This window comes from Phasianus colchicus, chromosome 2, assembly GCF_987193195.1.
Source record: "Phasianus colchicus chromosome 2, bPhaCol1.hap1.1, whole genome shotgun sequence".
Lineage (NCBI taxonomy): Eukaryota > Metazoa > Chordata > Aves > Galliformes > Phasianidae > Phasianus > Phasianus colchicus.
The window spans coordinates 39,397,046-39,424,081 of NC_143437.1; the positions used below are offsets into that span (position 1 = coordinate 39,397,046).

Genomic DNA, 27,036 nt, shown 5'->3' on the forward strand with positions numbered 1-27,036 from the left:
CTTAGTTTTAATAATTACTTTCTTGGTTGCTATTTATTCCAATTTTTGTCTCGGTCATGGTCCCAAGAAGACTTTTCCTTGACAGAGAGGCTAAGTGTAGCTCTTCTTGGTGGCTCCTTGTGACAGTTTGTTTCCAGCCCACCACCTTCCTCTTCTTGCCCAGCCGTTACACTCAAGGCCTTCTTCCAGCATGTAATGAGCACAGTCCTGGTTACATTCAAGGCCTAAAGTTGCACTAAGATAGACAGTGACCACAACACCGGTCAGCCCCTGACTCGAAGTGTCTCTGATGCAGTGTGAGCAGAGCCAGAAGGGACAGGTAATCTCCCTGCATGTACAGAGGCAGCCTGTAAACAGCACAAGCAAGCATTACCTCTACACGGGGCATGATGTGGCAGTTGGCGTGCCAGTTGGATCAGGGAGGAGAGCACCCTGCAGGCTAGAGAGGTAAATTCAGTAGGTGATTATCACCCACTATATACAGGGTCATCACCCCCTAAGTCCAGAATTCTCATCCTTCCTGAGTAGAGACCCCACTCATGATAACCACCCCATAGAGAGCCAGTGCATCTGAACAAATCAGAAAGGATACAGAACTGCAGACTGAATTCCAAGGCAGACATGTGGCTTTTCAAGCCTCTGCACTGAATGCCTGAGCCTTTCATTTGCATCCTGTGGCAGCAGCAAAGAGAGCTGTGTGAGGTGCAAGCAGGCAGATGATCTGCTCAGCCTGCTTTCAAGGTTGCATGATGAAATAAATGGGTTTGAAAGTGTCAAAAGGGGCTAAAAAGAGAGGAGCAGGTACCACACTCTGCCCTTGTACAGACAGGCTTTGCCACAAGAGAAAACACAAGATCCAAGGCAGCCATATCCTCTCACTCCCAAGCTGAAGGCAAGAAGGAAAGGAGTGAATGGAGGCATGTCCACATGCAGATCTGCCTGCACTGTAGTGACCATACAACAGTGCTGTTTTGATTCTGAGGGATGTGGAACAAGGAGTAAAACCAGGGTGCTAAATTTTAAGAAAGCCAACTTCCAGCTCTTCAGGGTGTTAATCAACAAAACCCCCGAGAATCTGTTCTTAAGGACAAGGGAGCACAGCAGAGTTGGCAGATGTTTAAGGAAGCTGTTCTTAACAAATAACCTATAACAAATTACATTAGAGGTCAAGAGCAATGTTGTAATAATTCTAACTTTGATTATAAGTTAATCAATTTACAGCAGTCAGTGAAGTCCTAATTTGAGCCCTCATTGCTGAAGCATCAGGCTGCACGACAGTGATTTCACTTTAGGAAGGGTTGCCTCTTAAGTACATACTTTTAGGTCAAGAATATTTACTGACTACTTGTCGGTGAGTTAAACTTTAGTTTTTAAATGTATCTAATCTGATTCTTCTTTCTCCTCTTTTCAACACTGATATTACAAGTCCCCATTCCCTTGTTGTGCATGACACTGCCTTTCCCGAGAATGGCACTTTGCTCTTTTCTGCAGGGACATTTCCCTTCCCTGTTTCTACCAGCTCCCTGATGTTGCCCTGGTGCCCCCACAGTGAAAAGAAGAAAAATTGCATTTCTGCATTGTATTCAAAAATTTTTACTCTTGGTTTATTCCTTCTCAAAAGGGAAACAATATGTTACAAAAAGTACAGATGTTTTCACGGTGTAAGGGGGAAACACCATTCCCAGCACACCAACAAAACGGTGTATATGCTCATAATGTGAGGAAGTTCTTCCTGACCTGGATAGCTAGCTCATTTTTAAGCCACAACCTCCATGCTGAGGGTTCAAAGCTTCATTTAAAAAATGCCAAGTCTCACTTCAAAGTCCAAAACCTCAGTCTTAAAACCCAGAGAGTCATTTCAGGATTCAGTGTCCTCTTTCAGTCCAAATCCCCATTTGGAGGATGAGCACTGAGGGGCACTTGGCTTAGCCAGTGGGAAAAGGAGAGGCTCAGTGCACGCCCAGAAAGGACCAGGGGATCCACAAGGGCAGCTGGAGGGCAATAGAGGAGAGGTAAGCTATGGAAATGCAGAGGGGAGAGCGTGTGACAGTGAGAGATGAGCTTGGACATGGGAAGTGGAAGGCATGTGAGCCTGCTGGGAGGGAGCAGAGGCTATGCCAGCAGCTCTAGGAGGAAGCAGAAAGGATGTAAGCATGCCTGGAAGGGATGGTTAAGAGACTCCAGCCATCCCTAAAGGGGAAAAAGAGGATGCTGGAAAGGACTGAAAGGGGGATGTGCCTGTGAACTGAGGGGATAAGGGTAACTGGTGCTTGCAACCAGGGTAGAAAGACACACTGCAGGAAATGGAGGGGCTCTATGTAACAGCAATACAAGAGATTTGGAGCAGCAAACTTGGGCATCCTGTACTCCTGCAGGTGTGTGAGGGGTTGCTTCCTTTAGCCATGTTGCCCTGGTAAATGCATATATTTTTTGAACATATGAGCCCCGCCCTCTGCCCCAACGGTCTTACAAAGGGAACATTGGTACTACTAACCCTGGCAACTGGCAATTCATGTCACCAAGAGTCACTAAAGCTTTTGTGATGTCATAAAGAACTCAGCAGAACTGGGGCCCACAAGCACAGCCCCCACAAGCACAACCACAGTGTCTGCAGGTGCAGGTGCAGGTGCTGGTATTGGTACTGGCAGTGTTGGCACTGGTGCTGGTGGTGCTGGTGGTAGTGCCCAATCCTGACGGATCATGGACAAGATCCAGAAGTTTTTCCGGAGATTGAGAAAGATACCGAGAAGGTCTGTGCCTGCTGGTTTCTGTTCTCGAGGGTACATAGGTGTGCTTAAAAGCCTGGCAAAATCAGCACATGTCCTGATGATGGCAGCTCAGCCTACAGGCAAATTCGGCCTCCTGCACATAGCCCATCCTGTGCATATATACCTCCCAGAATGACAGCACACCCATTCTAGACATTATTTCTTCCCCTCCGGTCACCCCCTCCATCTCCTGCCTCCATTGGCCAGTATCAACTGGAAGCAGGAAGAAAGGCTGCCTGGGGCTACTGTGGGCTGTCTGCACCCCTGGGAGTAAAGCGTGCTGTGTCTTTCATAGCAGTCTTGCTTTGAGGAAGATCTTGCTGATAAACCTTGCCATACAGGAAAACAACATTTAGGTACCTATTAGCAAGCGTGTGCTGCTCTCTCCCAGTTTGCTGTCAGTCTGGAACGGGTGGCCGAGAAAGGACCATTAGGAGTGCGATAGGCAGTGTGCGCAACTGAATGTGCCTTCTGTCTTTTCTAGGTGCAGTGCTTGCGTGCAGCCCATGGACTGCACAGAGCAGGAAAGCCAGGGAGAAGGCCCTTTGCAATATGAAGTCAAGCAGGTGACAGTCTTCTTCTGATTTTATAAAACGCTTGCCATTGCCTCCTCTTTTGAGCCGATTTCCTTAAATGTTGACGATTTCTATTCTTTAACTTTGAACAGGCAGAGGGCAGCGCAGATGGAGTGTCAGCGGCAACTTCTGCCCCGCTCCATCTCTCCAACATAGATGGAGCGTCAGCAGCAACTTCTGCCCTGCTCAGTCTCTCCAACATAGATGGAGCGTCAGCGGCAACTTCTGCCCCGCTCCATCTCTCCAGCAGAGATGGAGTGTCAGAGGCAACTTCTGCCCCGCTCCATCTCTCCAGCATAGATGGAGCGTCAGAGGCAACTTCTGCCCCACTCCGTCTCTCCAGCATAGATGGAGTGTCAGAGGCAACTTCTGCCCCGCTCCATCTCTCCAGCATAGATGGAGTGTCAGAGGCAACTTCTGCCCCGCTCCATCTCTCCAGCATAGATGGAGTGTCAGAGGCAACTTCTGCCCCACTCCATGTCTCCAACATAGATGGAGTGTCAGTGGCAACTTCTGCCCCGCTCCATCTCTCCAGCATAGATGGAGTGTCAGAGGCAACTTCTGCCCCACTCCATGTCTCCAACATAGATGGAACGTCAGCAGCAACTTCTGCCCCACTCCATCTCTCCAACATAGATGGAGCGTCAGCAGCAACTTCTGCCCCACTCCATGTCTCCAACATAGATGGAGTGTCAGCGGCAACTTCTGCCCCACTCAGTCTCTCCGACATGGATGGAATAGAAGTGGAAACTTCTGCCCCGGTCAGTCTCACCAAGACCTCTGAAACTCACTCAAGCTCAGCAAACGATAAAAAGCAAGGATTTAAGAGACAACTTGAGCCCTCCTGTGTAGAAAACCTCCCTGGGAACATCCCTGAGTTGCAAAAAAGCAACAAGACCTTGCCTCAGCCACAGAAGAAATCCAAAAGGAGAGCTTACAGGCAAAAGAGACAGCTGGAGCAGTGGGAAGAAATACTCAAGGAAAAGACAATGCTTTTTGAGGCAACAGAAAAAGCACTTTTCCAGGGCCGGAGGCAGCCAAAGGAATGTCGTGCTACATACCTTGCAGAAGATGAACTGAGAAAAAAAACTGCGGAGTGGGAAGTTCTGCAGGAACAAGTGGCCCAGCTCCAACGTGAAAACCTTTCACTGCGTCAGCAGCTGGAAGATGCACAGAACACCAACCAGGTAAGAGCAGTGAGTGATGTCTTTAAATGCGAGACAAAGTAGAAGAAAAGGCCAGGTGGACACTGAAGTAGAGCAGCTCCCAAAGCCATCTGGCGCTTCGAGAGTTTACCAGCTATGCCTGGAAGGCCATCCCTCAGGTTGCCTCTGTTTTGTTCCCTTTCTGCTACCATTTGGCAAGTGGTGAATCCCAGCTCTGCACCCCAGTGAGGGTTGAGTGATTCTCCTCTACCACTTCTCCTTGCAGTTCACTCAGAAATATGATCTAAGTATAGGAACTGATACGCAAAAATAAAAACGCAGGCTTTAGTTTCTTACCTTTTGCTTCACACTCCTGCACCTTTTTTTCTCTAGAGAACAGTCAGACAGTTGCAACAAGAACTTGCTGAGGCTGTTGGAAAGCAGCAGATCGCAGAAGCATCCCTGAAAACTTCTGCTGACTTAAGTGACTCATTGAAGAAAGAAAACTCCAAGTTGCAAGAGGATCTGGACAAGGCTAATTGCAAGGTATGCAACATCTGTGAACACATTAATAGGGATGAAGCTGTTCATTTCCTCCAACAAGTGAAAGAGAAGAAATAAGCTGAGAACAAACATAGGACACTTGTTTTTCCACTGCATACAGGTGTGTGACCTTTCTGAACAGCTGGAGTTGAAGCACTCAAAGTTGCTGCTGCAAAAAAGGGCAAATCAGGAGCTGCGAGTGAAGGAGGCTGTTCTCAAGCAGCGCTTAGAGGCTGTGGAGGCAGATTATAAAACATCAATGCGAATTGAAAAGCAGCGTGAAGAAAAAATGCAAGAGAAACTTGCCAATAGTTTCAGAAAGCAGTCAGTTTCAGAAACATCTCTGAAGCTTTCTGAAGATTACTGCCGTTACCTGGAGAACGACATCTTGACACTGAAGGAAGGCTTGGACAAAGCCAATGTCAAGGTATGCAATGCCTGTGAGCACGTTGGTGTAGGTTTAGCTGTTCTTTTCTCCTAAATAGTGCAAGAGAAGAAATAATCTGAAACCAAGTGCAGGACATGTTTATCTGAAAGCAGCAAAAGACACGTCATTGTTAATGACGGTTTTCCTGATCACAGCATGATCTGATCTGAAACATCAATAAAGCCATCTGCTTTCAGCCACAGATAAGAGGCAATGCCTTGCTGCAAAGGCACAGTGGAAGCTCTTACTTGGTCCCTAGAGTACATTACTCTCCTTGCCTCCTCCCCTGTCACTTCACAGAACACAAGCAGCTTCTTGGGGAGCTCATTTTCAGGCTGCGGGGCAAAGCAGTGGCTTGGGAGCAGCATCCAGGGAAGGAAGAGCGCAGCAGCTTGTCCTCCTTCGAGACTCGCTGCTGTTCTGATGCCCCTCCTGATGTGGCGGTACTGTGACACAACAAGGGATGCCCCCATAAAGTGTCTCAAAGTTCAGCTGCGCTGTTTGCAAGTTCTCTCAATCTCAGCACCAAAATGACATCTTTGTTAGTGGCATTCGTGAGAAACAAAAGTATCCTCTTGCACTTTCCCTCCACACTGGGAGGCCATTAGCAGAGGAGTGTGCAAATGAAAAGGAAAGGGGCCAGCCTGGTTTGCGATGAAAGCACCAGCAGAGAACAGGACCGCTCTTCTTGTCCACTGCCTGCTGGTGCCACCGTAATTCAGGATGAAAATATCAGCGTCTGCTGTTTTCCTCCCCTGGAGCTCAGGAGATAGGTACCATGAAAACCACTCGCACTGACTGCTGCTGGGACGCAACCCATCCTGTACCTTTCCTACTAGCTCTCTCCAGTGAGGTCTGTGGAGGGAGCATTACTTCACAGGCATGGGAGTTGCGTAATTCTGTTGAAGGAGTCAAGTGCCTTTGCCTTGGAGCCATTCTGGAAAGAAGGGTCAAGACTGCTGCAGTCTTCTCAGCAAAGATTAGGAAGTCATACTTGCTTTAGAAAAAATGCACCTCTTTCACTTGGCAAAAATTACTGCCTCAGTGCATTACGCTAGGGACTCCATCAACACACACATCTGAATGAGTTCCCCAGAATGTGGGGATTTTAGAGCGCTCTGATTAAGGGAGATTGTTTTTTTCACTGCATTACAGGTGTTTGAACTTTCCGTACAGCTGGAGCTGGAACGGCAAAACTCGCTGCAACTAGAAATGACAAACCGGGCGCTGCAAGACCTGGTTCACCAACATCGCCCACAGGCCACTGCAGCGGGCTGCAGCCCACTCTCACAGACTGAAAGGTGGCATGAAGAAAGAGCCCCAAAAGAAATGGGGCAGAAGCAAGAGCCCAGCCTCTTTTTTCCGGTAAACTGATGCACCATTTCTATCTGTATCCACACCGCGTTGATTTGTCGCTGTGCTCATTGCTTTTAGGAATTTTCTGTTAGATGTTTAGCTCTTATTGTTATTGCAGTGCCTCTGACTTCCTTGTAGGGAAGCTGGAAAGTTGAACGGAGATGTGTGAAAGTGTGTCATGTGATCTTGGTGCATAAGAAATATGCAATTTTTTCCTCATCCCCTTCCTTATAGAATTGGCAGTGGCTCAATACTAGCTTTCACGTAAAAACAGCAGAAAGAGCAGGTATGTTTCTTTCTGAGGTAAATATAACAAAAAGACATTTAGTCATTCCTGACTTCTCTCCTGAGTGTTGATGGTTGGAAGGAAGCATGGCTCCTTCACTGAGCAGGGCTATCTTGTTTCCATTGGGTATGGGAACTGGCTGCAAGGGCACATGGATCTGGCACTGTCTGCCTCTTCCTGTTTCTTCAAGTTGCACTGTCTTCTTCTGATGCAGGCAGCCTCTCAAAGCAGGCTGGAGGAGATCAATGCCGAAGAAGCAATGTTTAGAAGGCAACAGAGACAGAGAATTGCAGCTCTGACATCAGAAATGGAGAGAGACCAAAGCATGCATCAGGAGAGCTTGCGGCAAATAGCACACTGGCAAGCAGAGCTAGACCTGTCAGAAAAACTGTTCCTGATGGGTGAGGACATTAGAAGGAGCCTTGCAAATAAATAAGACAAGTAAGTGAAAACATTTTCTTCCTTTTCTTGGTGGTGGTGGTTGTTGTCATTTGGTTGGTTGGTTTTCCCTCAAATAATACAATATTCCTCCTCTTGTCACAGCTCTTCTACCCAACATCCTTGTTTTGGTTCCAGTCCACATGTTGGATGCCCATTCAAGGCAGAATACTTCTCACAAGAGCACGCTTTGATCCCTCCTATTCCTGAGGACTGTTTTCCCTTTCTGACTTTGAAGTTACAGAAAAAAATAGTTTTCATGTAAGAATTATCAGTGATCTTCTCCTCTTTGCTTACCTCTAGTAGGAAAGAAAAATTATTACTATGAGACAGAAATAACCCATTCAGTCTCACTCATGACAGCACCTCTTCAATTTGAGTTTTCACTGGGAGGAGAGAAATAGTCCTACGACCTTGTGGGAGAAGGCCTATAAATACAACACAATTTGGAAGCGTGAGAAGCAGAGCATCTGGCTAAGAAACTCAGATGCCTACTTCCCTAAATCCACAACCCTACTGGCCTGCTAATGTAGCATGAGACCTGTGACAATGTGAGCAACAGCAGTTCTCACACGCTTCTGCCTTTTTTGCAAAGCTAATGAGAGGCCAGCAGAAACCAAGGACAAAGGCCTCAGGATGATCCACAAAGAAATTTCTCCATCCTGAGGCCAATGACTCTGGGCAATACCAAGAGAAGACAGAGTGGAGGACCTACATGTAAGCAGCTTTACCTTCTGTTCTTCAGTGGCCAGGTCTTTCAGAGGTGGGATTATTCCCCATGTGTAGGCTATGGAATTTCCTTTGCCACCTTTAAGAAAGCTAGTGGTCTGATAGTCAAGCATGAAAAATCTTGCTTTGTCTGTGTTCCTGTCTTCCTTTTTTTCCCTGCTGGTGGCTTCAAATCTCTCCAGATCTTTGCACTCTCCTATCACACCCTATAGTTTTCCATTGATTCTTTGCACTTCATCTGCCGTTCAACTAACATCAGCCCTCATGTTTTCTCTCCCAGTCGCTGGTGAATGTGAAGTCAGGCCTGCTGGGACCTCTCCTCAGAACACTCAAGAAGGATCTTTCACAAAAATGAATCAAGTCTTGGATGCCACGTTCAAGGCAGCACAGTCATACAACAATGCTTTAAGCAAAAACATTTTAAACTGAAATAAATACATACAACACTTCAACATAGAAAATTCTATGAGGTGTAAGAAAACTTTTTGCCAGGTGGGCACCAGTGAAAATCTAGTGTAGATTTTCAGCCTAAGTTTTGAGCAGTGTCCCCTTTTCTAATTATAACAATCAGAAAGATGATACAAGAGGTGTAACAACAGAGGGACTAACACAATAGAAATGCATTATTAAGGGAGGGAAAAAGGACTTCTCACCTGTCTCCAAGGACCTAGGCTCACAGGGGAAAATTCCACAATGGAAGGAACTCCAGAAAGAGATCATTCCCAGGGGACAGTCAGCTCTTAAATGAGGTCTAAGAGAGGTGCAGCCAGGCTCCACCCCCTTCCAGTCACACAGCTGAATTGCCTTCACCTGTGCTCCCACAGCTGATCAGGTCCTCTCCCCAGGTGCTCAATCAGTGGTTCAGGCCATGACTCAGCAGATAACATACACCTTTCTAGAGGAGAAACATCACTGGGAAACTCCTAGCAAATCAGTAATGTTTTATATTTCTTAGTAACATGAGCTAAATTGAACAGTGATTTATGAGCAAAGGCCATAAGACTCAGTGGATCTTGAGTTAGTATCAACTTAATCTGAAGAAGGGCAAAAAGCCACAGAAACTGCAAAGTTCCTCTGAGGTGCCTCTGGCAAAGAACAGGAGAGAGCAGACAGCTGGAAATATCAGAATACTGATTTGTGTGATTAACCTCTTAAGTATCTTGGCCAGCATTAGAAAAATATTGCTTTCTAATGTTATACTTTCTTATTATCTCCTGAATGTGTGTAGGCTAAATTATCCTTACAGCTGTACTTTCTAAACTGTCAGGACTATCTGGATAAACTCACATCAGAAACTTCTGTAGCATAACCAACCTGCAAGCAGAATAGTTATTATTTGCTGTCTCACAGAGAAGACCCAATGTATGCCAAGTGTACAAGGCTCAGACAACAGAAAGAGTCCTACACCAGTAAAGTTAGAATCAACAAAACAAAGGATAGCTGAAAGACAAATGAAGACAAAGTCACAAAGTATGGATGAAAATGGTGCACGGTACTTTTACAATAACTGTAGCTAAATCTCCACTGCCTTTAATATACTTTCAAAAAACATTACATTTCAACAGTGTTTTTAATAGCAACATTTTTAATAGCAAGAGCTTAATAAGTATATTGCATTGCAGCATAAAGTAGACATTTCCATAATTTTCTAAATGCTGGAGTAATTACATTTTTTAAAGTGCCAGACAAGAGTAACAGTTACTGAAATAATGGGCAATTTCCTCTGTATGACAACCCCTTACTCATCTTTTTAATTGCACTAAAATAATGGTACAATTCTACGCAGTGTCTAGCCTATATAGTCATTATCTTTGGATTTGCTGCAATTGTTAAGTTCACTCAAACGCAATAAGTTTTTCAATGCACGGGCACTTTCTGGAGACATCATTTTTGTTTTAATTGAATTCATAGCTCAAAATAAACAGTGCTTGCTTTTCATATTCTTTTGTAAGCATTAAATTTCCTGTGGAACCACCAAGAACTCTACATTTCCAATGTGACTTTACAGTAAAAATAATATCCAAGAGCTGTTAAAGATGCATTAAAGGGAAAAACAAGCTGATTGCCTGTGCACTTTATTTGATATCAACATTATTTTCTAGGCAGTACTGACAGTACTGTCACTATATATGAAATTGTACAGAAGAAAGGAGAAATATGTACAGCTGATTCCAGTCTTAACCTGAATTCAAAAGAAGAGGCAAGACTATGCAGAACAATGGAATAGGTCTCTGCTCTGCATTAAACGTTCTTATGAAGAGCCCACAAAATCAAGAAGCTGGCAGAAATGAAAAGCTCCCTGGTTATAGTACAGCTCCTTCTGTTATTGTAGATGGAAGAAGAGGAAAGTAGGTAAAGGTTTCCCATCAGCACTGCCTACATACACAGATGACTATCAGCAGTATTTTAATTTGTACAGAAAAGGATTCAACACCAGTCCACTCTGTCCCTTTCCTCACTCCTGAATCTCTAAGCCAATGTCTGCCTTCCTTAACTGCCTCTGAATAAATGCCATTGGTCAATTAGAGGATAGGCAAGTCAATTAACAGAGAAACAAGGCAATACTCTACAGCAAATTGCATTATATTGTGCAATACTGCTCATTTCTACAAAGTAAATTCTAAACAGTCTGCAAGAAAAAATGTCTGATGAACTTCACATTGGCTTTTATACAACTATAGGCAGATTACGTTGGGATTTTTTTTTGTTTTGTTTTTGCACCAGGCTCTATTCAAGCACTTATAGTGGATCTAAAGTTCTTTGTTCCAGCTGTCAGACAAAGAAAAGGCTCCTTTGTTATCAACTAACCTGAGCATATTAAGAATACCATCCTAATACACCATCTGAAAGATTTGTGTGTGCATATGCTAGAAGTATAAGAATAGCATGTAGATAAAAAAAGGAATTTTCCGCAAGGTTAATCTTAGTATTTTTAAAAGCCACACTAAAAATGCACAACAAAACAACACAAATTCTAGGCTAAGAAACACCAGCAAGATGATGCAGTGTTACTTCACATTGTAGTCTAAAAGAAAATAGCACAGGTTTTGAAGTGTGGTGTATATTACATTGTGCAACTGTGATATCTATAGAAACTGGCTTGCAGTTCTGCTGAAGTTACCAGCTATGGGTCAGCAGCACCAAAATCAGAATGCAATTAGACTATTTTCCTTCTGCAGTAGGGCACATTGATGAAAAGCTATCAAATGATCTTGCTTATAGAAAAGAAATCACATACAGCTGATTACAGCGAAAATATAAACACGCACACACAACCTCAAACTGATTGCTCTAAGAACTGCAGTGGGAAACTGCAAGTAAGCTTGAAGCTTTGCTCTACAAATGAAGAGTGGGAAAGTGAGCAAAGAAATGTTTGTGGAAACTGAGTTGACCAAAAATGCAATTGTTCATTATGAATGAGTACCTGGATGCCTTAATTTTGCTTCTTTCTTTTTTCTTCTTCCCTCACTTTCTAATTTCTCCTTCGAGTTCTCCACAATAGTGGTCAGTATTCCAAATCTCAATTCTAAGACTCTATATAATTTCAAACATATATAATCTCCTGTTTCAATGTTTCTTCTTTGTCCTCAATACCCTTTAAGGATTAAAATTTCATTTTGTATTAAACTGATACACTTTCCAAGTGCTCTACATCAGTAGACTCCAGATCAAAAGCTGTTTAAGAATTATTAAAGATGCCAGGGTAGTTGTCCCATTTCCAATTTCTACCCTATATCACTGTTTTAGCACCCAGCAGTCACATTGTTCTGCATCATCCAGAAAGAGCCATATTGTACAAAAGATAGCAGTAAGAACTTTTAAACTCAGTTTAACAATCCAGTTTCCTCTTCTCTGGAACATTCTTACTTCAGTTTCTCCCTTCTCTATTGCTCCGTCCTCCCTTGCCATATCCTCCATCTCAGCCAGCATCTGTTTCTTTAGTCTCCTTTCTTCCTCAGCAGTGACCTGGGTTCCTCCTTAAATTCTGTCGTATGTAGAAATTTGCTGCCAGATCTAGACACATCTTCCTGAAAATTCCTCCTTTTCCCCCCTCACTGTGCTCAGACTTTAACTGAAGGTCAGAATAAAGTTCACCTTTAGTGGAACATAGAGCAAAACAGAGAAAATAAAGCGATTTAGTGATATGACATATGTGCAGTTTATTTGGCTTGCTAATACCGAGATCTTGGCTGTTTCCTAACTACTGTGATTCAACATCACTTTCCTAAGATTGCTTTGGTACTAACACATGCATAGGTGAACAGAAATAATTTAAATCATTTTGGGCAGTGACAACTGTAATTTGATCAAACAACTGTAGAAGGGAAAAGAAATAACAGAATGTCAAACGTAAAAGCTGTAGTCCCTTTTTTTTTCCTGCAAACTCCTTCAAGTATACTTTGTCCAAGCAACCCCAATTTTTAAACCATTAAATATTTCACAACACATCCATAACGGCATCAAATTTTGTTTTAAAAAAATTACAGTAGGTTTGAGGGTTTCAGAGCAGAGTGAAAAGTAAGCCCCTCTACTGAACAGGTTCTCAAGCTGATCTGTAACAAAAATCACATCTCATTGCAAAAAACTCAGAGGAAACTTCCACTGCTATCACACCGTACTTCACATCAGCAGCTTCCTAGCTGCATCATATGGCAGAAGGATATGGCAGAAGGCAATGACTTACAGTGCAATCATGTTGCTCTGAAATATTCACTCTATTCCCCATGCACATGCTACAGCCCTCTCAGTGCCTCCTTCTTGCCATGAACTGTCACACTGAAGCAAAGTGAGATCTTCCTTCAGATAAAATGGAATCCCAAAGGAAGACAAACAGCCTCAAGCAGCCTTCAGCCAAGTCTCCTAAAAATGATTCTAATCCAATATGTTGCTGAGTGATTATGTTTTCACAACTACTGTGGACAAGCTGCCCACCAGCAAAGGGCCCTCCAGGGATAGCACTCCATACTGGAGCAATACACTTTTAAGGACTGCCATTCTTTGAGATCCACCTTAAAACAAAAACTCCTGCTCAGCAGGTTCTTATACCAAAAATTACTTCTATTTGCTGAGCTATTTCCCCAGCCTGTAAGCTTCTGTTATGAAAATGAACAGATACAACACACTTTCCTTAAAACAGTAACTTTGTGTTCTGCACCTGAGGAACAAAACTTTAGAAAAACTGGGACTTCTATCATGACATAGTCATTAATAAATCAGATTATCCCAAGTTGGAAGGGACCCATCAGGATCACCAGTTCCAACTCCCAGCTCCACACAGCAACACCTAAAATTCAAATCCTATGTCTGAGAGTGCAAAATTTTCTGTTTCCCATCCTCACCCATTCATTACATTTTTGGCACAATTTTGTGCTGAAACAGCAGCAGTTTAAGAGTATGATAGGAAGAAAACTGTTAAGAGTTGTTTGATTTCCACATAGGAAGCTCACAAAGGTATTCCTCAGCCTGCTCTGCACAAGAAAGGATGAACTGAAAAAAGGAAATAATTAACATACAAAATCTCACCAACACAGATACATTTTCTGTATTGCTGCTTCTTATAAGGCTCTGAAAACACTGAATGCTAATCAAAACATTATGGAATCCTGTAAATCCTAAGCATACCTTTAGACAAAATTAAAGAACAGCTACAGGCTTAAGTGTGATCAAGAAACATCATCTAGAAACACTTTTTCATGCATCTACATGTATATGTTTTCAAGAAAAATGAAAAGCAGTAGGGATATATAGCATGGTTTCATGGAAGGAGTTCTGCCCATGGCTGTTAGGCAGCATGAAGTCATGCTGTATTTTCTTAGGAGCATGGTTGCCACAGAACAGCTACATCACCTCAAACAAATAACGCCATTTCTTTCAGCTTCTAGGTCCCCTCTATGTAAAAAATGTAGACTGTAACAAGTGCTCTGCAGGGACCTCATTAGGCTTAATTAACACTTACATGAGATCTTCAGATAAAAAGATTACTATTATTACAGAATATAAAGTGCTTCTTGCAAAAGAAGCCTTGTATTATCCCTTTCATAACTTGACCTTTTCTCATAAGTTGGTGCTTTTCTTCCTCTTTTACTGGACTCTGTTCCCTATAAAAGACAGCCTTATTTCCCAGAATCATCTCTTAAGTTTCTCATTTCAAAAGCAGGTAAAAATTCAGCCTCTCTTTCCTATTTTAAAAGAAAGGAGAATAGAGACTTTCCTTCAAACCAACAAGCAAAAAAAAAAAAAAAAAAAAATCCCTGTCTGCCCATCTTCCTTCCTTTTACACACATCTTACTCTTTCCACAATTATGATCTTCTTTCCATCCTAGCTCTTATGCAAGTCCCACAGTCCTGAAACTGTGCTTAGGTCCCCATTCAGCAACACAGTCAAGAATGAAAGAACATCCCCCTGGCCCCACAGTGTAGCCAGGCACTCAGCTGCACCCTACACAGGTCCCACCCACGTGGAGAACAGCTCCAGGGCAACCACACCAATCACCCTACTTAGCACTGCCAGATTTTAACACTGTGTGAACACAAACTGACTGCCTTCTTGCAGCCTGTACTCAAGCCCACAGTTTTTCCGCTGCCTCCAGTAGCCTCTCCACCTGCTCATTAGAGCCTCTCCAGCTGGAAATGTGTGCTGCCAGACAAGTATGTGCCTTGACTGAGAGCCAGGTGAGAACCAGAGCCAGGAGGAAAGGAGAAAGAGGAGCAGAGCTGGATGGGATTTGGCCAGCAGAGGCAAGGGCAGGAGCACCTGCCAGCAACAGAGTACAGGCAGAGGTTCAGTTATAGCCACCCTCTCATACACAGGTTCAGAAAAGCAGATGCTGCAGAGAGGGCAAGGAATTTGCCATTTTCATATGAATTCACGTACAAAAGAAGGAGCACCTTACAAGTGTAATTTTGTAGGGCCCAGAACTCCAACATGGAGAATGCAGGCTCTGCTTCAGCTCTGCAACTGAACTCTCCACATATCCCCTGCATGAATGTAAAATAATTGCTTTGAAGCCCATTCTTTCCTGTAGCACATAGTAACTACAAATGGAAGCATTGCAAGAAATAAGTTTATTGGCACAGAAGTTCACAACACTTAATATCTATATTCTCAATGAGATACAATTAAATGTTACTGGTTAATATTACAACTAATTAAATTAATATTGCAATTAAATTACAGCTATAGTAGTGAATATTGATATGAATTTCACACCATACCTACACATCCACAATATCTCAATAGTTTGATACAAGTGCTGAATTTGTTCTATCATAGCAGAATAAACACTGTCATCTGCCATTCCACCTTGATTATGTCCAGCAGCATCTTCTGCCATTGGTATTGCCTTTGAAATAGTAAGGATTGAATGAATATGTCTAAACATCAGCCTCTATAGACTTTATTTTTCTTCTTCATATTCCTCCTGCAAATGCAATAGAAGATAGCTGATTTCTCCTTCCATACCCATTCAGCTCCTTTTTTCCTTACCTCAACTGGATGGTTTAAGAACTGTGGTAAAACATGTAAATCAGACAGATGGTATTTGCTGCTCTTTTATCAATCCTGCTGCTCAGTAGTTTTCAAAAGTCATGGTAATATATCACTTGAAGAATTCCAGATAGATCCAGTGTTCCATTACAACCTTTTCTTCCCTATTTTCTAAGTGGAATCATTTCTACTTACAGGAAACATCAAAACCTTCAAACCAGGCCAGAGAGAGAGACCAGAACAAAAAGACAGCTGCACTAACTGACTTCTGTTCTTTGTTTTTAGATTTATCCTCAAAAAGCATAATCTTCCTACTATTTTATTTCACCAGATCTGAATAGAAGCTGTGTACTGTACCCTCCCAGCTGGAACAGTGGGCCAGGGTTATCATGGCTTCCTTCAGCTATCTTCACTACATCCACTCTGACCCTAAGATGTGCTTATAGCTCTGTTTCTTTCTACACTGTTTCTCTCTTTCTATAACATATCTGAAAAAAATATTTAATATAATATTCCTTCAATATAAAATATTTCTTTAATATAAAAATATTCCTTATGTATATAAGCCAGATATATGCTCCTTCTTTTGTATGTGAATTCATATTAAAATGGCAAATCCCTTGCCCTTTCTACAGCATCCGCTTTTCTGAACCTGACTATATATATGGCTATAACTGAACCTGAATATAATATATATAATTATATACTATATATAATTATATTATATATAATATATAATTACATTAATATAGTATATATTTATATTATATATATAATTACTCAATGTATAGGAAAAATATCTTCCTTTTTGTATATTGAAAACTATTTATCTGAATTTTACTCCTCTTTCTTTTTAGGACAAATGTGTTGAGACAAGATACAAGGTTAAATATAGAAAAATATCACTGACTGATGACAGGAGTTAATAGAACACATTTGACTCTGAAATATCACTCTGATGGTTGTTTTGCTAGAATCTCAGTTAATCAGTGTTTGGATTGCAATTTAGCAGTGGTCATTTCTAAGCATGACATTCTCCAGTGATGGAGAACATGTGAATGGCTTTTCTCATGTTATTTACTAGAGGGTTCACATTTCAACACATATCTGCTTCCAAACAATAAGCTCCTGTCAAGTCAGTGTTCCATCAAATCTGCCAATTGCAACTCATTTTGTGCTACAGGACAAGCTGACACATTCTATAAAGGTCAAGTGGAAAAATGTCCCTTCCACTACATCAATATCATAAGCTGGTAAAGGTCACTCCATCCAATAACCGCTAGGACAGAAAATAACCTTCTTGCAATCTACATGATTTTAAAGAAAAAAGCTGTTCAGGTCCTTCATTTTTTCCCCAAGATGTGACATACTAACATTAGTGTCATTTTCTTGTGGCCAATAGTCTAACAAGAACAGCTTAACCTAGAGGTTCTACAGCTTTCACAAGTACAGAAATAGAACAAAATTTATTGAGGTTTTCTTTTCTGTAAAAAAAATCTACAAATTAAAATCTGAGTATGTATTAGTTGTAACACAAACCTAAAGCTTCAATCATTATATGGGTTCAAAGGGCTAAAGCCCAACTAAAATTCTGAATCCTGCAGTATGATAAGTGATGTACTCATTTTACGGGCATCTTGTCTGAAGCAGATTAAAGTAGCTTGCCTGCAGTTAAAATATCCACAAGCAAATATAATCAGATAGTCTTACATTTTAAAAAGTTGAAAGATTGTACTTTTTTTTTCCCCTTATATCCTCCTGTTCCTCCATAAGAATTCATTCCCTTTCACCAAAATGTTTGTTTCTCCAAAAGGCATAGTTGCATTATTTCTAACAGCGTAAGTCATAACGTGAAATAATGCATTAAAATACCATTAAACACTGCAGCTACAGTTGTAAGGCTAAACAACAAGCTAATGTAGCTGGATGCACGACCCTCATCTCCGGACAATGCCTGGGTTGCATTGCACAATGACAGAAAAGAAGGGAAAGGAAAACATACTTGTTCATCTCACCTCACTGCATCAGTCCAAAGGTGGCTCATTTACAATTCAGTATACTCTCAGTCTTCATTATTAATGAAAGTTTAAAAATTGAACACTGCAGCATAAAATTCAGATCCTGTACCATTAAGACAAGTCTGAAAGAAATTTTGCAGTTACTAGGAAGATTACGCTCCAGACTCTAAAGCAAAAAACCCCAAGGATCTCTCACCACAGCATGCAGTCAGCACTCTGATTATGACAAATCTGGAAGCCCAGTGCTTGCAAAGTTACCTCAGTCTTGCTAGATTTCCCCAATGCCTACCAAATATTAGCAAAGGCTGTGTGCACCCTGTGCATGCTTTCTTCTTCAGTTAAACCCATATCCCTCCCTCTCTTTCAATGTATTTTTCTTAATTTAACACGGAAAAAAAAAGGAAAAGAAAAAAGAGAGAGAGAAAGGGAGATAAGGATAGTAACTTGTAACTCCTCTCATTGGTTTTCATTTCTGCTATGAAGTGGAGGTTGGATGAAGGCCAAGGGATGGGGTGGGATTCTTCACAGACCTCTTCACTGCCACTTCAGTTGCCACATGAAAGAATGGAAGTGATGTTTGCTTTACCCTCTGGCATGTTTCCTAAGCGTGTCAAATTCTACTAGTTATTCAAAGAAACTCAATAGCAACACTATCAAGACCTTAGAAAGCCATAATGAAACTGTAAGTTTCTTCAGTAACAAGTACTATGAATGATGGCAGCCTCATAACTTCAGGTTGCAAACAGCTGCAGTAAAGCACAACCAGAAGAAAACAAAATTAGTTTCAACAGTATTTTTTTTTCCAGCTGTTCAGCAAGGAAGATAGAAAAGGATTTTATTGGTTTTTTTTTGTTGTTGTTGTTATTAACATAGCCCTGTATTTGAAGAATCTTCCTTGAGACATGGATGCTTTATAGTAAGTGCATTATCACAATACAAAATACCACCTCCCTTCTGGAGAATGTTACTTATGTTCACCAGGAAAATTCATCAAATGTGTGTATCATCATAAAAAGAAAATTTATCCTTGGCAGCTTTCTCCTACCTGAAGAGGTAAAGGCTTAAAAATCTATATTTAATAAGCTAAACATAAGGAGTTTTATAGCCTCAAATGTCAGTAGGATCTTTAGGTGCACAGCCTAGAGTGCTTATAAGAAGGGCCTAAATCAAGAAAGAATTTTGTTTGTTTTTCTTTTGTTTTTTAATATATAAGGGAATGAAAAGTTCACAGATCGTATCTCATACATTTCCAAGCACAATCCAGCACATGTGTATATACAACACAACATGGGAACATTACACCAGCAGAAGAATCAAAAACTGTTGAAGTGACAACAAATGACAGATTAGGTCAGAATCATTTCCATCTAGCACAAGATCCTGCCCACAGCAGTGACAAATGGCTGTTTCAACATTTCTAAGGATGGAGGGAAAGGCACATGGGGGCAGTCTGCCAATCTCTGGAACGCTGTACCTGCTCCTAGTGCCAGGAAATCCAAACAATTTCTTCAGCAGGTTCCAGAAATTACAAGGCTGTAATAGCCTATAGTTAATGCAATTATGCTATCATGAGTCTTGAGAAATAAACCTCCAAATAAAATTCCAGGATGCTAAGTTTTCAAGACCTTTCTCAAAAAATGTGTTTTTAAACAGATCTAAACAGAAGCCACAATCATAGTGTGATAGGCAATGAGTCAAATACATGAAAAAGTATATCAAAATACAAAAACAATTTGTGTAAAGTTTTAAAGAAAGTATGTCTGAATGTAATTCTTTCAGAAACCTCCTACAGAATATTTCCCTCCGTACATTTACTTTACATCCCTTTTTCTGAGCTTCACTGAAGATCAAAAGCCATTTTTATACTTTTTTCAAATAAATTCCACATAAGTTCTTCCTGATGCAGCTAAATTTACACCATCATCATTTTAATTTATATTCACCTTCCTCCCCTGTTATTAGGTAGGAGAATTAGCATAAAATTCTCAAAGCAAATCTTATGCAAGTAGCAAAAATGTCTCTTCTCCAATTCAGACATTCCCACTTCAAAAAATTATCTTTGGAATTCAAATAACCCATCATTTTTACTTAACCTGACTCTTTAAATTACTTCTTTTTCTTTCTGCTCCACTCCCAGTACTGAAGGCCATCTGGAAATTTCCTACAGGTAGTAGAGGTAGGAAGAATGTAAATTCATGGAACTACAAGGGAAAAAAAGGAACAGTGATGCATGTGATTAAGAAGATGCAAATGTTCCCAGCTGCACTAAAAGGCATGGCAGAGAACACAAAAGCTGAGAAGTCTGACAGAATGTGATCTGATGTGAGAGGTTCAGCTAGGATGTAGCAGTAAGTGGGAGGAAATCTAAAAGAGGGGTACTCGAGGCCAGGCATTTATCATAACCTCCACCATTCTAATGGAAAAAAAAAAAAATAGAAAGTGGAAAAAAAAACAGCATGTTTCAATGTAAAAGTTTGCATTAAAAAAAAAACCTACAGAAATCCTTTCATTCATCCAAAATGGGTAGGTCTGACAAGACCAAGGACAAAAACCAAGCCAGAGGTAGAGTTCTATTCACTGTTTCCCTACAAAACCAAAAAGTTTAACACAGTCCATTCATGTTATGCCTTCCTGCTATTATTTATTCTTACTCTGCAATCACACGTAAAGGCTTGAAACTTCTGGGACAGGGAATTTTGTCAGGGACTGAAAATAACCTACAGAATTTGACCCAAGATATTCTTGCCTAGCAGAAAAAACATCACACAGAAACACACTGCCATCACCCAAATCCTTTTCAATAGTTTCCACTATTTTCACTGGAGTTTAACTGATGCAAACAGATATACCACGAGAAGCTCCCTCCAGCATCAAAGAGCACAGTGGCTTGGCCTCCAGCCTGATTGTTCCTCAGGTTCCTGGGGTGCTATGGCAAATATAAAGGAAGGCAGAAGAACATCGTCTGTAGTAAAAAAGGTCAATAGCTTTCCAGTCTAGTGAAAAGTAACTCACCGAGTGAAGGATAAGGAAGATGAACCTGTTGTCATGCCCATGCCTTGATTTCAGGTTATTAGGAGACAGATTGACTATTTTTGTACCAGCTCTACAGCTCAGAGGACAGCTACTATCAGTGAAGTTCATTGCAGCAGCTATCATCTACCACCTTCAGATGACCACAATTACCAGTTGAGAAGCAAATCTAATTCCCACACAGCAGGAGACAGCAGTAGCACAGTCTAATGGAGCCTGCTGACTGAATGAATGCATACCAAGAGCCCAAGAGAAGATGATGCAAGGACTCAGAGTAAGAAATGAGAGGCACATGCCAAGCGTGTTCCTAAAGTACAGGGAAAAGTTACTGCCAGAAAAGATCCTAATAAGGCAGAAGGAGAAAATGACAGAAAGGCAGGAAAGCAAGTTTCTTCTGTGACTCCCTGACACAGAAAAACATCATAGCATCCTGTACATGCAGGCTGTACTCTTTTTTTCAAGTACGGTTCTCACGTTTGGAAGACTGGAAAGTTTCATTTTAAAAGAGCATCTACTAGGGCTGAATTGCACAGCAAGAACCTGGTCAACTCACCCTTGTGAAAGCCAAGGCAGTAAAGAAAGAACCACCTGCTAGCCCTTCACCAGAGTGAAGTACCAGGTAATGCATTTCTAAACAAACACATGCAAAAGCACAGGCAAAAAAGTTCATGACGACAGATGTTCTAACTAATGCATATTTCCCACTGGGTTTACTCTAGAAATTAGTGTTCCCTTTTTCATTGTTGTTAGGCACACCCATTTCACTAGCAAGAAGCTGCCTATGCTTGGAAGTTACCAAACAGTGATGAAGCGAGCTGCCACGCAAATACCTATGGGAAAAGCCTTACATGACAAAAGCACTGCCCACACAAATACTCTGCACAGACAGGAAGACACTGAACATGACATACCACTGCTAAACATTTCCTAAATCTATAGAATGTTATCCAAACTAATATTGGAGGATATTGTCCTCCTCACTGATAGGTAGGATAGTCATTAATTCAGCAGGAGCTGAGAGTGATTAAGTTAATCTTTAAACTATTTGAACCTCCCCGAGCTCCCAAGGAGAGCTCTCTGACAAGAACTAAACATTGCTGCAGCTTCATCCTAACCTTCTATAGAAATCTTGGACAGTTAGTTAACCTTAGCTGAGCAGAATATCAACACCAGTGTCTCTGAGACTCTCTTCTGCAAGTAGGTTTGTGCTGTTGCTTTGCTCCCGTTTGCATCAAAGACCTGTGCCCTTTAGCTGGCCCCAATACCTTCCACCCACTCTCTCAGAAGCCGAAATGATAGGTTTGTGCTCTGTACTTTAAAGAACTCCAACTGTCAAGAGTCAATTGTCCTGCAGATGAGAATTGAATGAAAACCTAATATTTCACACTGTTTTCTTGATTTTTCCAAAGGTTATGCAGTATATTTTGTCATAGGTAGCCTTTCTGGCTGCCCACCAGGGCTGTGCAAATGCTTTCTGTATCCTTCCCAAGGTATTTAAAAAAAATTCTACACCACAAGTAGCATTTAGAAATATTTCTTTTGGGTATGTATAGGAAAAATTTGAAAAAATGTGCACTGTTGAGTAAAATGACAAAAGTTTTGAATATTAAAAATATTTTTGTAAATTTAACTGGACATACAATATATCTTTGTAATGGTGAGGGGAAAGAAATTAAGATCTTGAAAAACCATGAGAATGAAGATGGCCCTTAAAACTAACAGGTATCAACTATACAAATCAGAACCACCAAACATCCACATAACTCTTTAGATCAGACTTTGCTAGATAGAGAAATATGAATCCCACAGGAATCTGCCTTACATAAAGGGAAGAAGGAAGAGAGATCTGGAAAAAAAACCCACAACACATATCTTGGTTAAGAATTCCACAAGATCTAGGCTCTCTGCTGCAGCAGTGGGACAAGTACACAAATCGATGACCTGACAAACTTGCTATGGAAAGAAGTAACTTAGACAGAATCACAAGATGACAGTAGCAAGTGCAGAGCACTCTGGAATGGAACTCTAAGAGCTCACTTACATTTTCTAACATAAATATAGTAAAGGCTGACTCTTTGGGAAGGGAAAGTTTGTAAGAGCAAAGAGAATAAGATTCTCAGGGGAACTAATTTTCCAATCCTTCTAACTTCTGAAATAAAAATTGATTTTGTAGACGACCAATTCAGTTCTTCATTAGTTCCTCTTAACAGCATTTATTCTGAAGGATAATAAGAGGCACTTCACAAGCAAGTTTCTGTTAAGCAATTATACCTATAAAATTAAAGCAGTGAAGAAAGGGCATTAGACAAATTAAAGCAGGCACAGCATGTAAGGCAGACAGCCTCTAAAAAGACACGATGCTGTTGCTTACACTCAAGGGAAGCAAGGAAACAATGCCCAACATCACTAATAGCACACTCTCTACAGGAATTGACATGGAAGCATAAGAAATTCTTGCACTGGCTTGTTGAGTCAGAATCCAAGTTTGCTTCCTTAAAACTGTAACCCAGGGAATGCTTGTCCAGCAGTCCAGGCAGGCCACCAATCCCTCACAAACCTTGGCCATTACACAACCTACATCCCCTGTAGCCATTAAATAACTGAGCTCTGACTTGGATAGGAACTGGATTTACTTTTCTCCCCATCTGATCAAAAGCAGAATTTTCTTGATACCTCTACAAGCAAAAAAAATAAAAAGCTCAGATTCACTTTTTTTGAGACACTATTTTTCTACTTGCATTCAATCAGAATTCCATGAGAAAAGGAAGAGACAAATACAGCTCCACTGCTTTGCTACCTGCTCTGCTTCTAAATAACTCTTGCCTGCTTACACTGGGGAGTCATTAGAGAGCTGTTCAGAGACATGCAGTCTTACCTTCTTGTTGCTCAATTTAAAAGGAAAGTGCTTTTTTTCCTGAGAGAATAGCAATGAAATAGCTTTGCTGAGCACATAAGGCTGCCCAAAAAAAAAGTTCAGAGTGAACAGAGCAGTCAGTACAACACCTACACGTAAGTATAGGCTAAATATTTTGAAAGCAAGAAAAAGGAAGAGAGAAACATCTAACATATCTTGCACAAAGTATCGTGTTCAACCAATGAGCAAAACTGCACATACACAACACAAGAAGGTGAAACACTGTCCTTGTCGTGAAAGAAAAAAATGAACAAGTTTGCTAATAGCACAAATAGAACGCAATGGGAAAACAAAGATTATTTGTTCCTGTCAGATATTTGTATTTACTTATTTTAAACTCTTGACCCTCCTCCCCCTGGGTCCTGAGAGGCAGACAACTCCTGAACCTTCCTGCTCAGATGGCACTAGCATAACCAACTGTCAAAGCCTGCCTTCAGCTGGGGCAATTGAGGCAGTTTCCACTCTTGCTCATAAATGTTTTCTCCAGCAACAAGAAATCAAATTGAAATATTTCAAACTTACATCCCTGCACTAAGTTACAAATTTGGCTGCTGAGTTTACAGATATTATTTCACATTGCTTTTAATTACTGTTGCGCACTAAGATCTGTTATTATTTTTCTCTTTTCTTTAAATGGCAGCTCACAGAGAATCTGCTGTCTGTGGATAACGAAATATGGCATTTGGCCTAATAGCTTGTATGCATTGGGAGAAGGTCAGGATAAGCGTAGCATCCTTAAGTAGCTAGAGCTACTTTTTTTAAATGTGAAAAAATAAGACTTCAGAAGAATTATTAATGTCCTACTGAGCTTCCTGCTTCCACTTCACCAGCCTGACTCTTTCCCAGATTGAGTTCCCTTGAATGTTATTTGACAGAGATTTTTTCAGCAATAAATCCCACTAGTAGGCTGTCCACTGCAGTATGGTGTGCAGCAGGGACCTTCTCTCACTGAATCTCTGTATGGTCATCATTAAAACAGGCATATAACTTCAGCAGACTCTGCTGAGAAAGTTCTTGCTGTCACTAGGGAATCAGAGTGAAAAGAGCCCAGCACAGAGCAGCCAAAAGTCATTCCACAAACACTGGAGCATTTGACAGCACTGGCAGTCACCTGTACTCCTGGGACTGAGCAGACGATGGTCAAAACAAAGAGGGGAAAAAAACCAAACCCTTTTTGGCAAAATATTTGAATGCCTTTTTTCTTTTTTTAATAGAAACAGACTCTCAGATATTTGAGCTCAAACAAATAAGAATTCATATGCACTTTACAAATTCTGTAGGTCCAATTTATCGTGGTTTTAAGTTCTTTGAACTCTTCAGCTATTCCAGAAAATTCAACCATGCTAATAATTTCTTACAACTCAGCTCCATTCCTTCTCTTCCTGAGGCCTACGTGAAACGTTATAATTTAGATGTCATTAAAAGATGGAAATAATATGCTTCTTCCACCTGGAACTTAACTATATTTAGGACTATACTCTGCAGATTTAATGCACTGCTAAACCACACTTCCTAGCTATAGCATTTCCCTTCATCCCATAATCCCACAAAATACTGAAATATTGCCATCATTTTCAGCACAGACATGCCTACAAAGCTGTGGATCTAACTTAGGTTTCCTCTCCTCTCTTTCCTAAGAAGGGCCTGAATTCTGAAATCAACCTAAGGTTTGCTTAACACCAGACCCAACCAAGGCCTGATCAATCTACTCAAAGCAGGACTGGAGCCAGTAAGTATAGACAGAGCAATGGCTTGCAAGGTCATTTGGTTTCTTTGGAATATGTTTTTTTGTGTACAGCAAGACCCTAACTGCCTCTTATGCTTATTTTAGCAAGCCAGCAGCAATCATTTAATGTCCTGTTCCACTAACTGCCATTGGTTTCACAGATGAAGTGGCTGAAATGAACAGACAACAAAACAATTTGTTCCCTACAAGAACCAAAGTAACAGAGGGAAATGTGTGCAGCAACTTGAATACAAACAATTCAAATTCACAACAGCTAAATATATGATGATGTAATAGATGGAGACACACAGAGTAAACATCAGCAAGGTCAGCTAAAAGAAATGTCATCTTTTTGGCATAAACAACCATTCCTAAAGCTTGCAGCTGCTCCACCTGGGACTGAAGACATTAAGCAAGTCTTCTACTGTAAGTACAGCTGGGCATTCAGTCTCACTTTTAAGGCAATTATCTCAGAATAGCAATCCATTCCAGAAAGTTAGCCTCTCCTCCAGCTGATGACCCTCTTTCTGCACATTTGCTATATTGTCAATATCATTCCTGTAAATTTATCCTGTATTTCATAAGCTCCTCATTACATTAACATTTTTTCAGGAAAAAAAAATGTTTTTGTGTTTTTGTAAGTGACATAAATTTGGGAACATCTTCAGTAGATAACAGTATGCTTGCACATAGTTATAGTGGAGTGTCTTGCATTTTTCAAGAATTTAACTCTTTTTTTAATAAATTTCTGTTGTTGTTTTAGGGTAGTGAACCAATTTAATAATCCCTTTATAAAAGCTACATGAGATTTTTTCATATGCATTTGACAACATTAGATAAATTCACTTACAAGTTTGTTTTGATTTTGTTTTGCATCATACACTTCTCTTTTAAATTACAAAATGTCTTGCAGTAAAAATAATTAGTCCAAAAAATGATAAAGCAGAGTTTAAGAAGTTGTCTGATAGTCACATCCCTATTGATATGTCATTCTCAAGAACCACAATTTGCTTCAAAAACACGTACAATTCTACAAGCCTATAAAGTGTATTGCTGGTGAGTCTGCATGGCTGACATTCACCTTTATAAGCAGAAGATGAAAAAGTCACAGAAACACATGCTACCAACTCCTCCACCTGTAACTCCAGAAGACATCCAGCAGCTCAAATGAAAGTGTCTATAAAAGAATAGTACATTTTTCTTTAAGTTAAAATGTATTAATTCTGAAGAATTTCCCCAACAGTAACCAGAAGAAAATGCTGCCTGTGGAGGAAGCACACGTGTGATTGTTCCCCTGAATATTTCTGCAGCCTCTGAACTTTTCCAGTTCCAGGGATTTCCAGAGCATGTTTTTTGTTGTTGTTTCCTTTCTTGCTTAATCCAGCCTGCTGCTGAAGTCACTCTGCATCCAGAACATGCTTTAATGAAAAGATCTTCATGCAATAGACAGTTGGTGTTTAGAACAGTGTTCTTTGGTTTATCTGGAACCTGAATCATTGTATGGCCCTTGGTTCTTGTACCAAGAGAGATCTCATACAGTTCATCTCTATTTGTATTTAACTACCTTCGTGCCATCTCAGCCTGCTCAACTACTG

At 40.9% G+C, this 27,036-nt stretch overlaps 2 protein-coding genes across 7 annotated transcripts in view; one reads left to right on the top strand and one right to left on the bottom strand.

Annotated features, from left to right (window-relative positions):
• Positions 1–27,036, bottom strand: part of DISC1 (DISC1 scaffold protein) — a 203,864-nt gene that overhangs the window by 145,028 nt on the left and 31,800 nt on the right. The gene's annotated exons all lie outside the window — the stretch shown is intronic.
• Positions 4,046–12,107, top strand: LOC149918970 (uncharacterized). Of its 5 annotated transcripts, none has more exons than XR_016464231.1 (6): positions 4,046–4,530; positions 4,882–5,034; positions 5,153–5,458; positions 6,614–6,823; positions 7,315–8,255; positions 8,548–12,107. XR_016464231.1 is itself a non-coding variant. In XM_090135432.1 (6 exons), exons 1-5 carry the CDS (start codon positions 4,072–4,074, stop codon positions 7,534–7,536), a joined length of 1,350 nt encoding a protein of 449 aa, XP_089991558.1. In that variant the 5' UTR covers positions 4,046–4,071; the 3' UTR covers positions 7,537–7,541; positions 7,644–12,107. The 5 variants fall into 5 exon arrangements, 3 of the variants coding, with proteins under 3 accessions (XP_089991558.1, XP_089991560.1, XP_089991557.1); XR_016464232.1 differs by having other exon boundaries at positions 7,315–7,799; XM_090135432.1 differs by having other exon boundaries at positions 7,315–7,541; positions 7,644–12,107.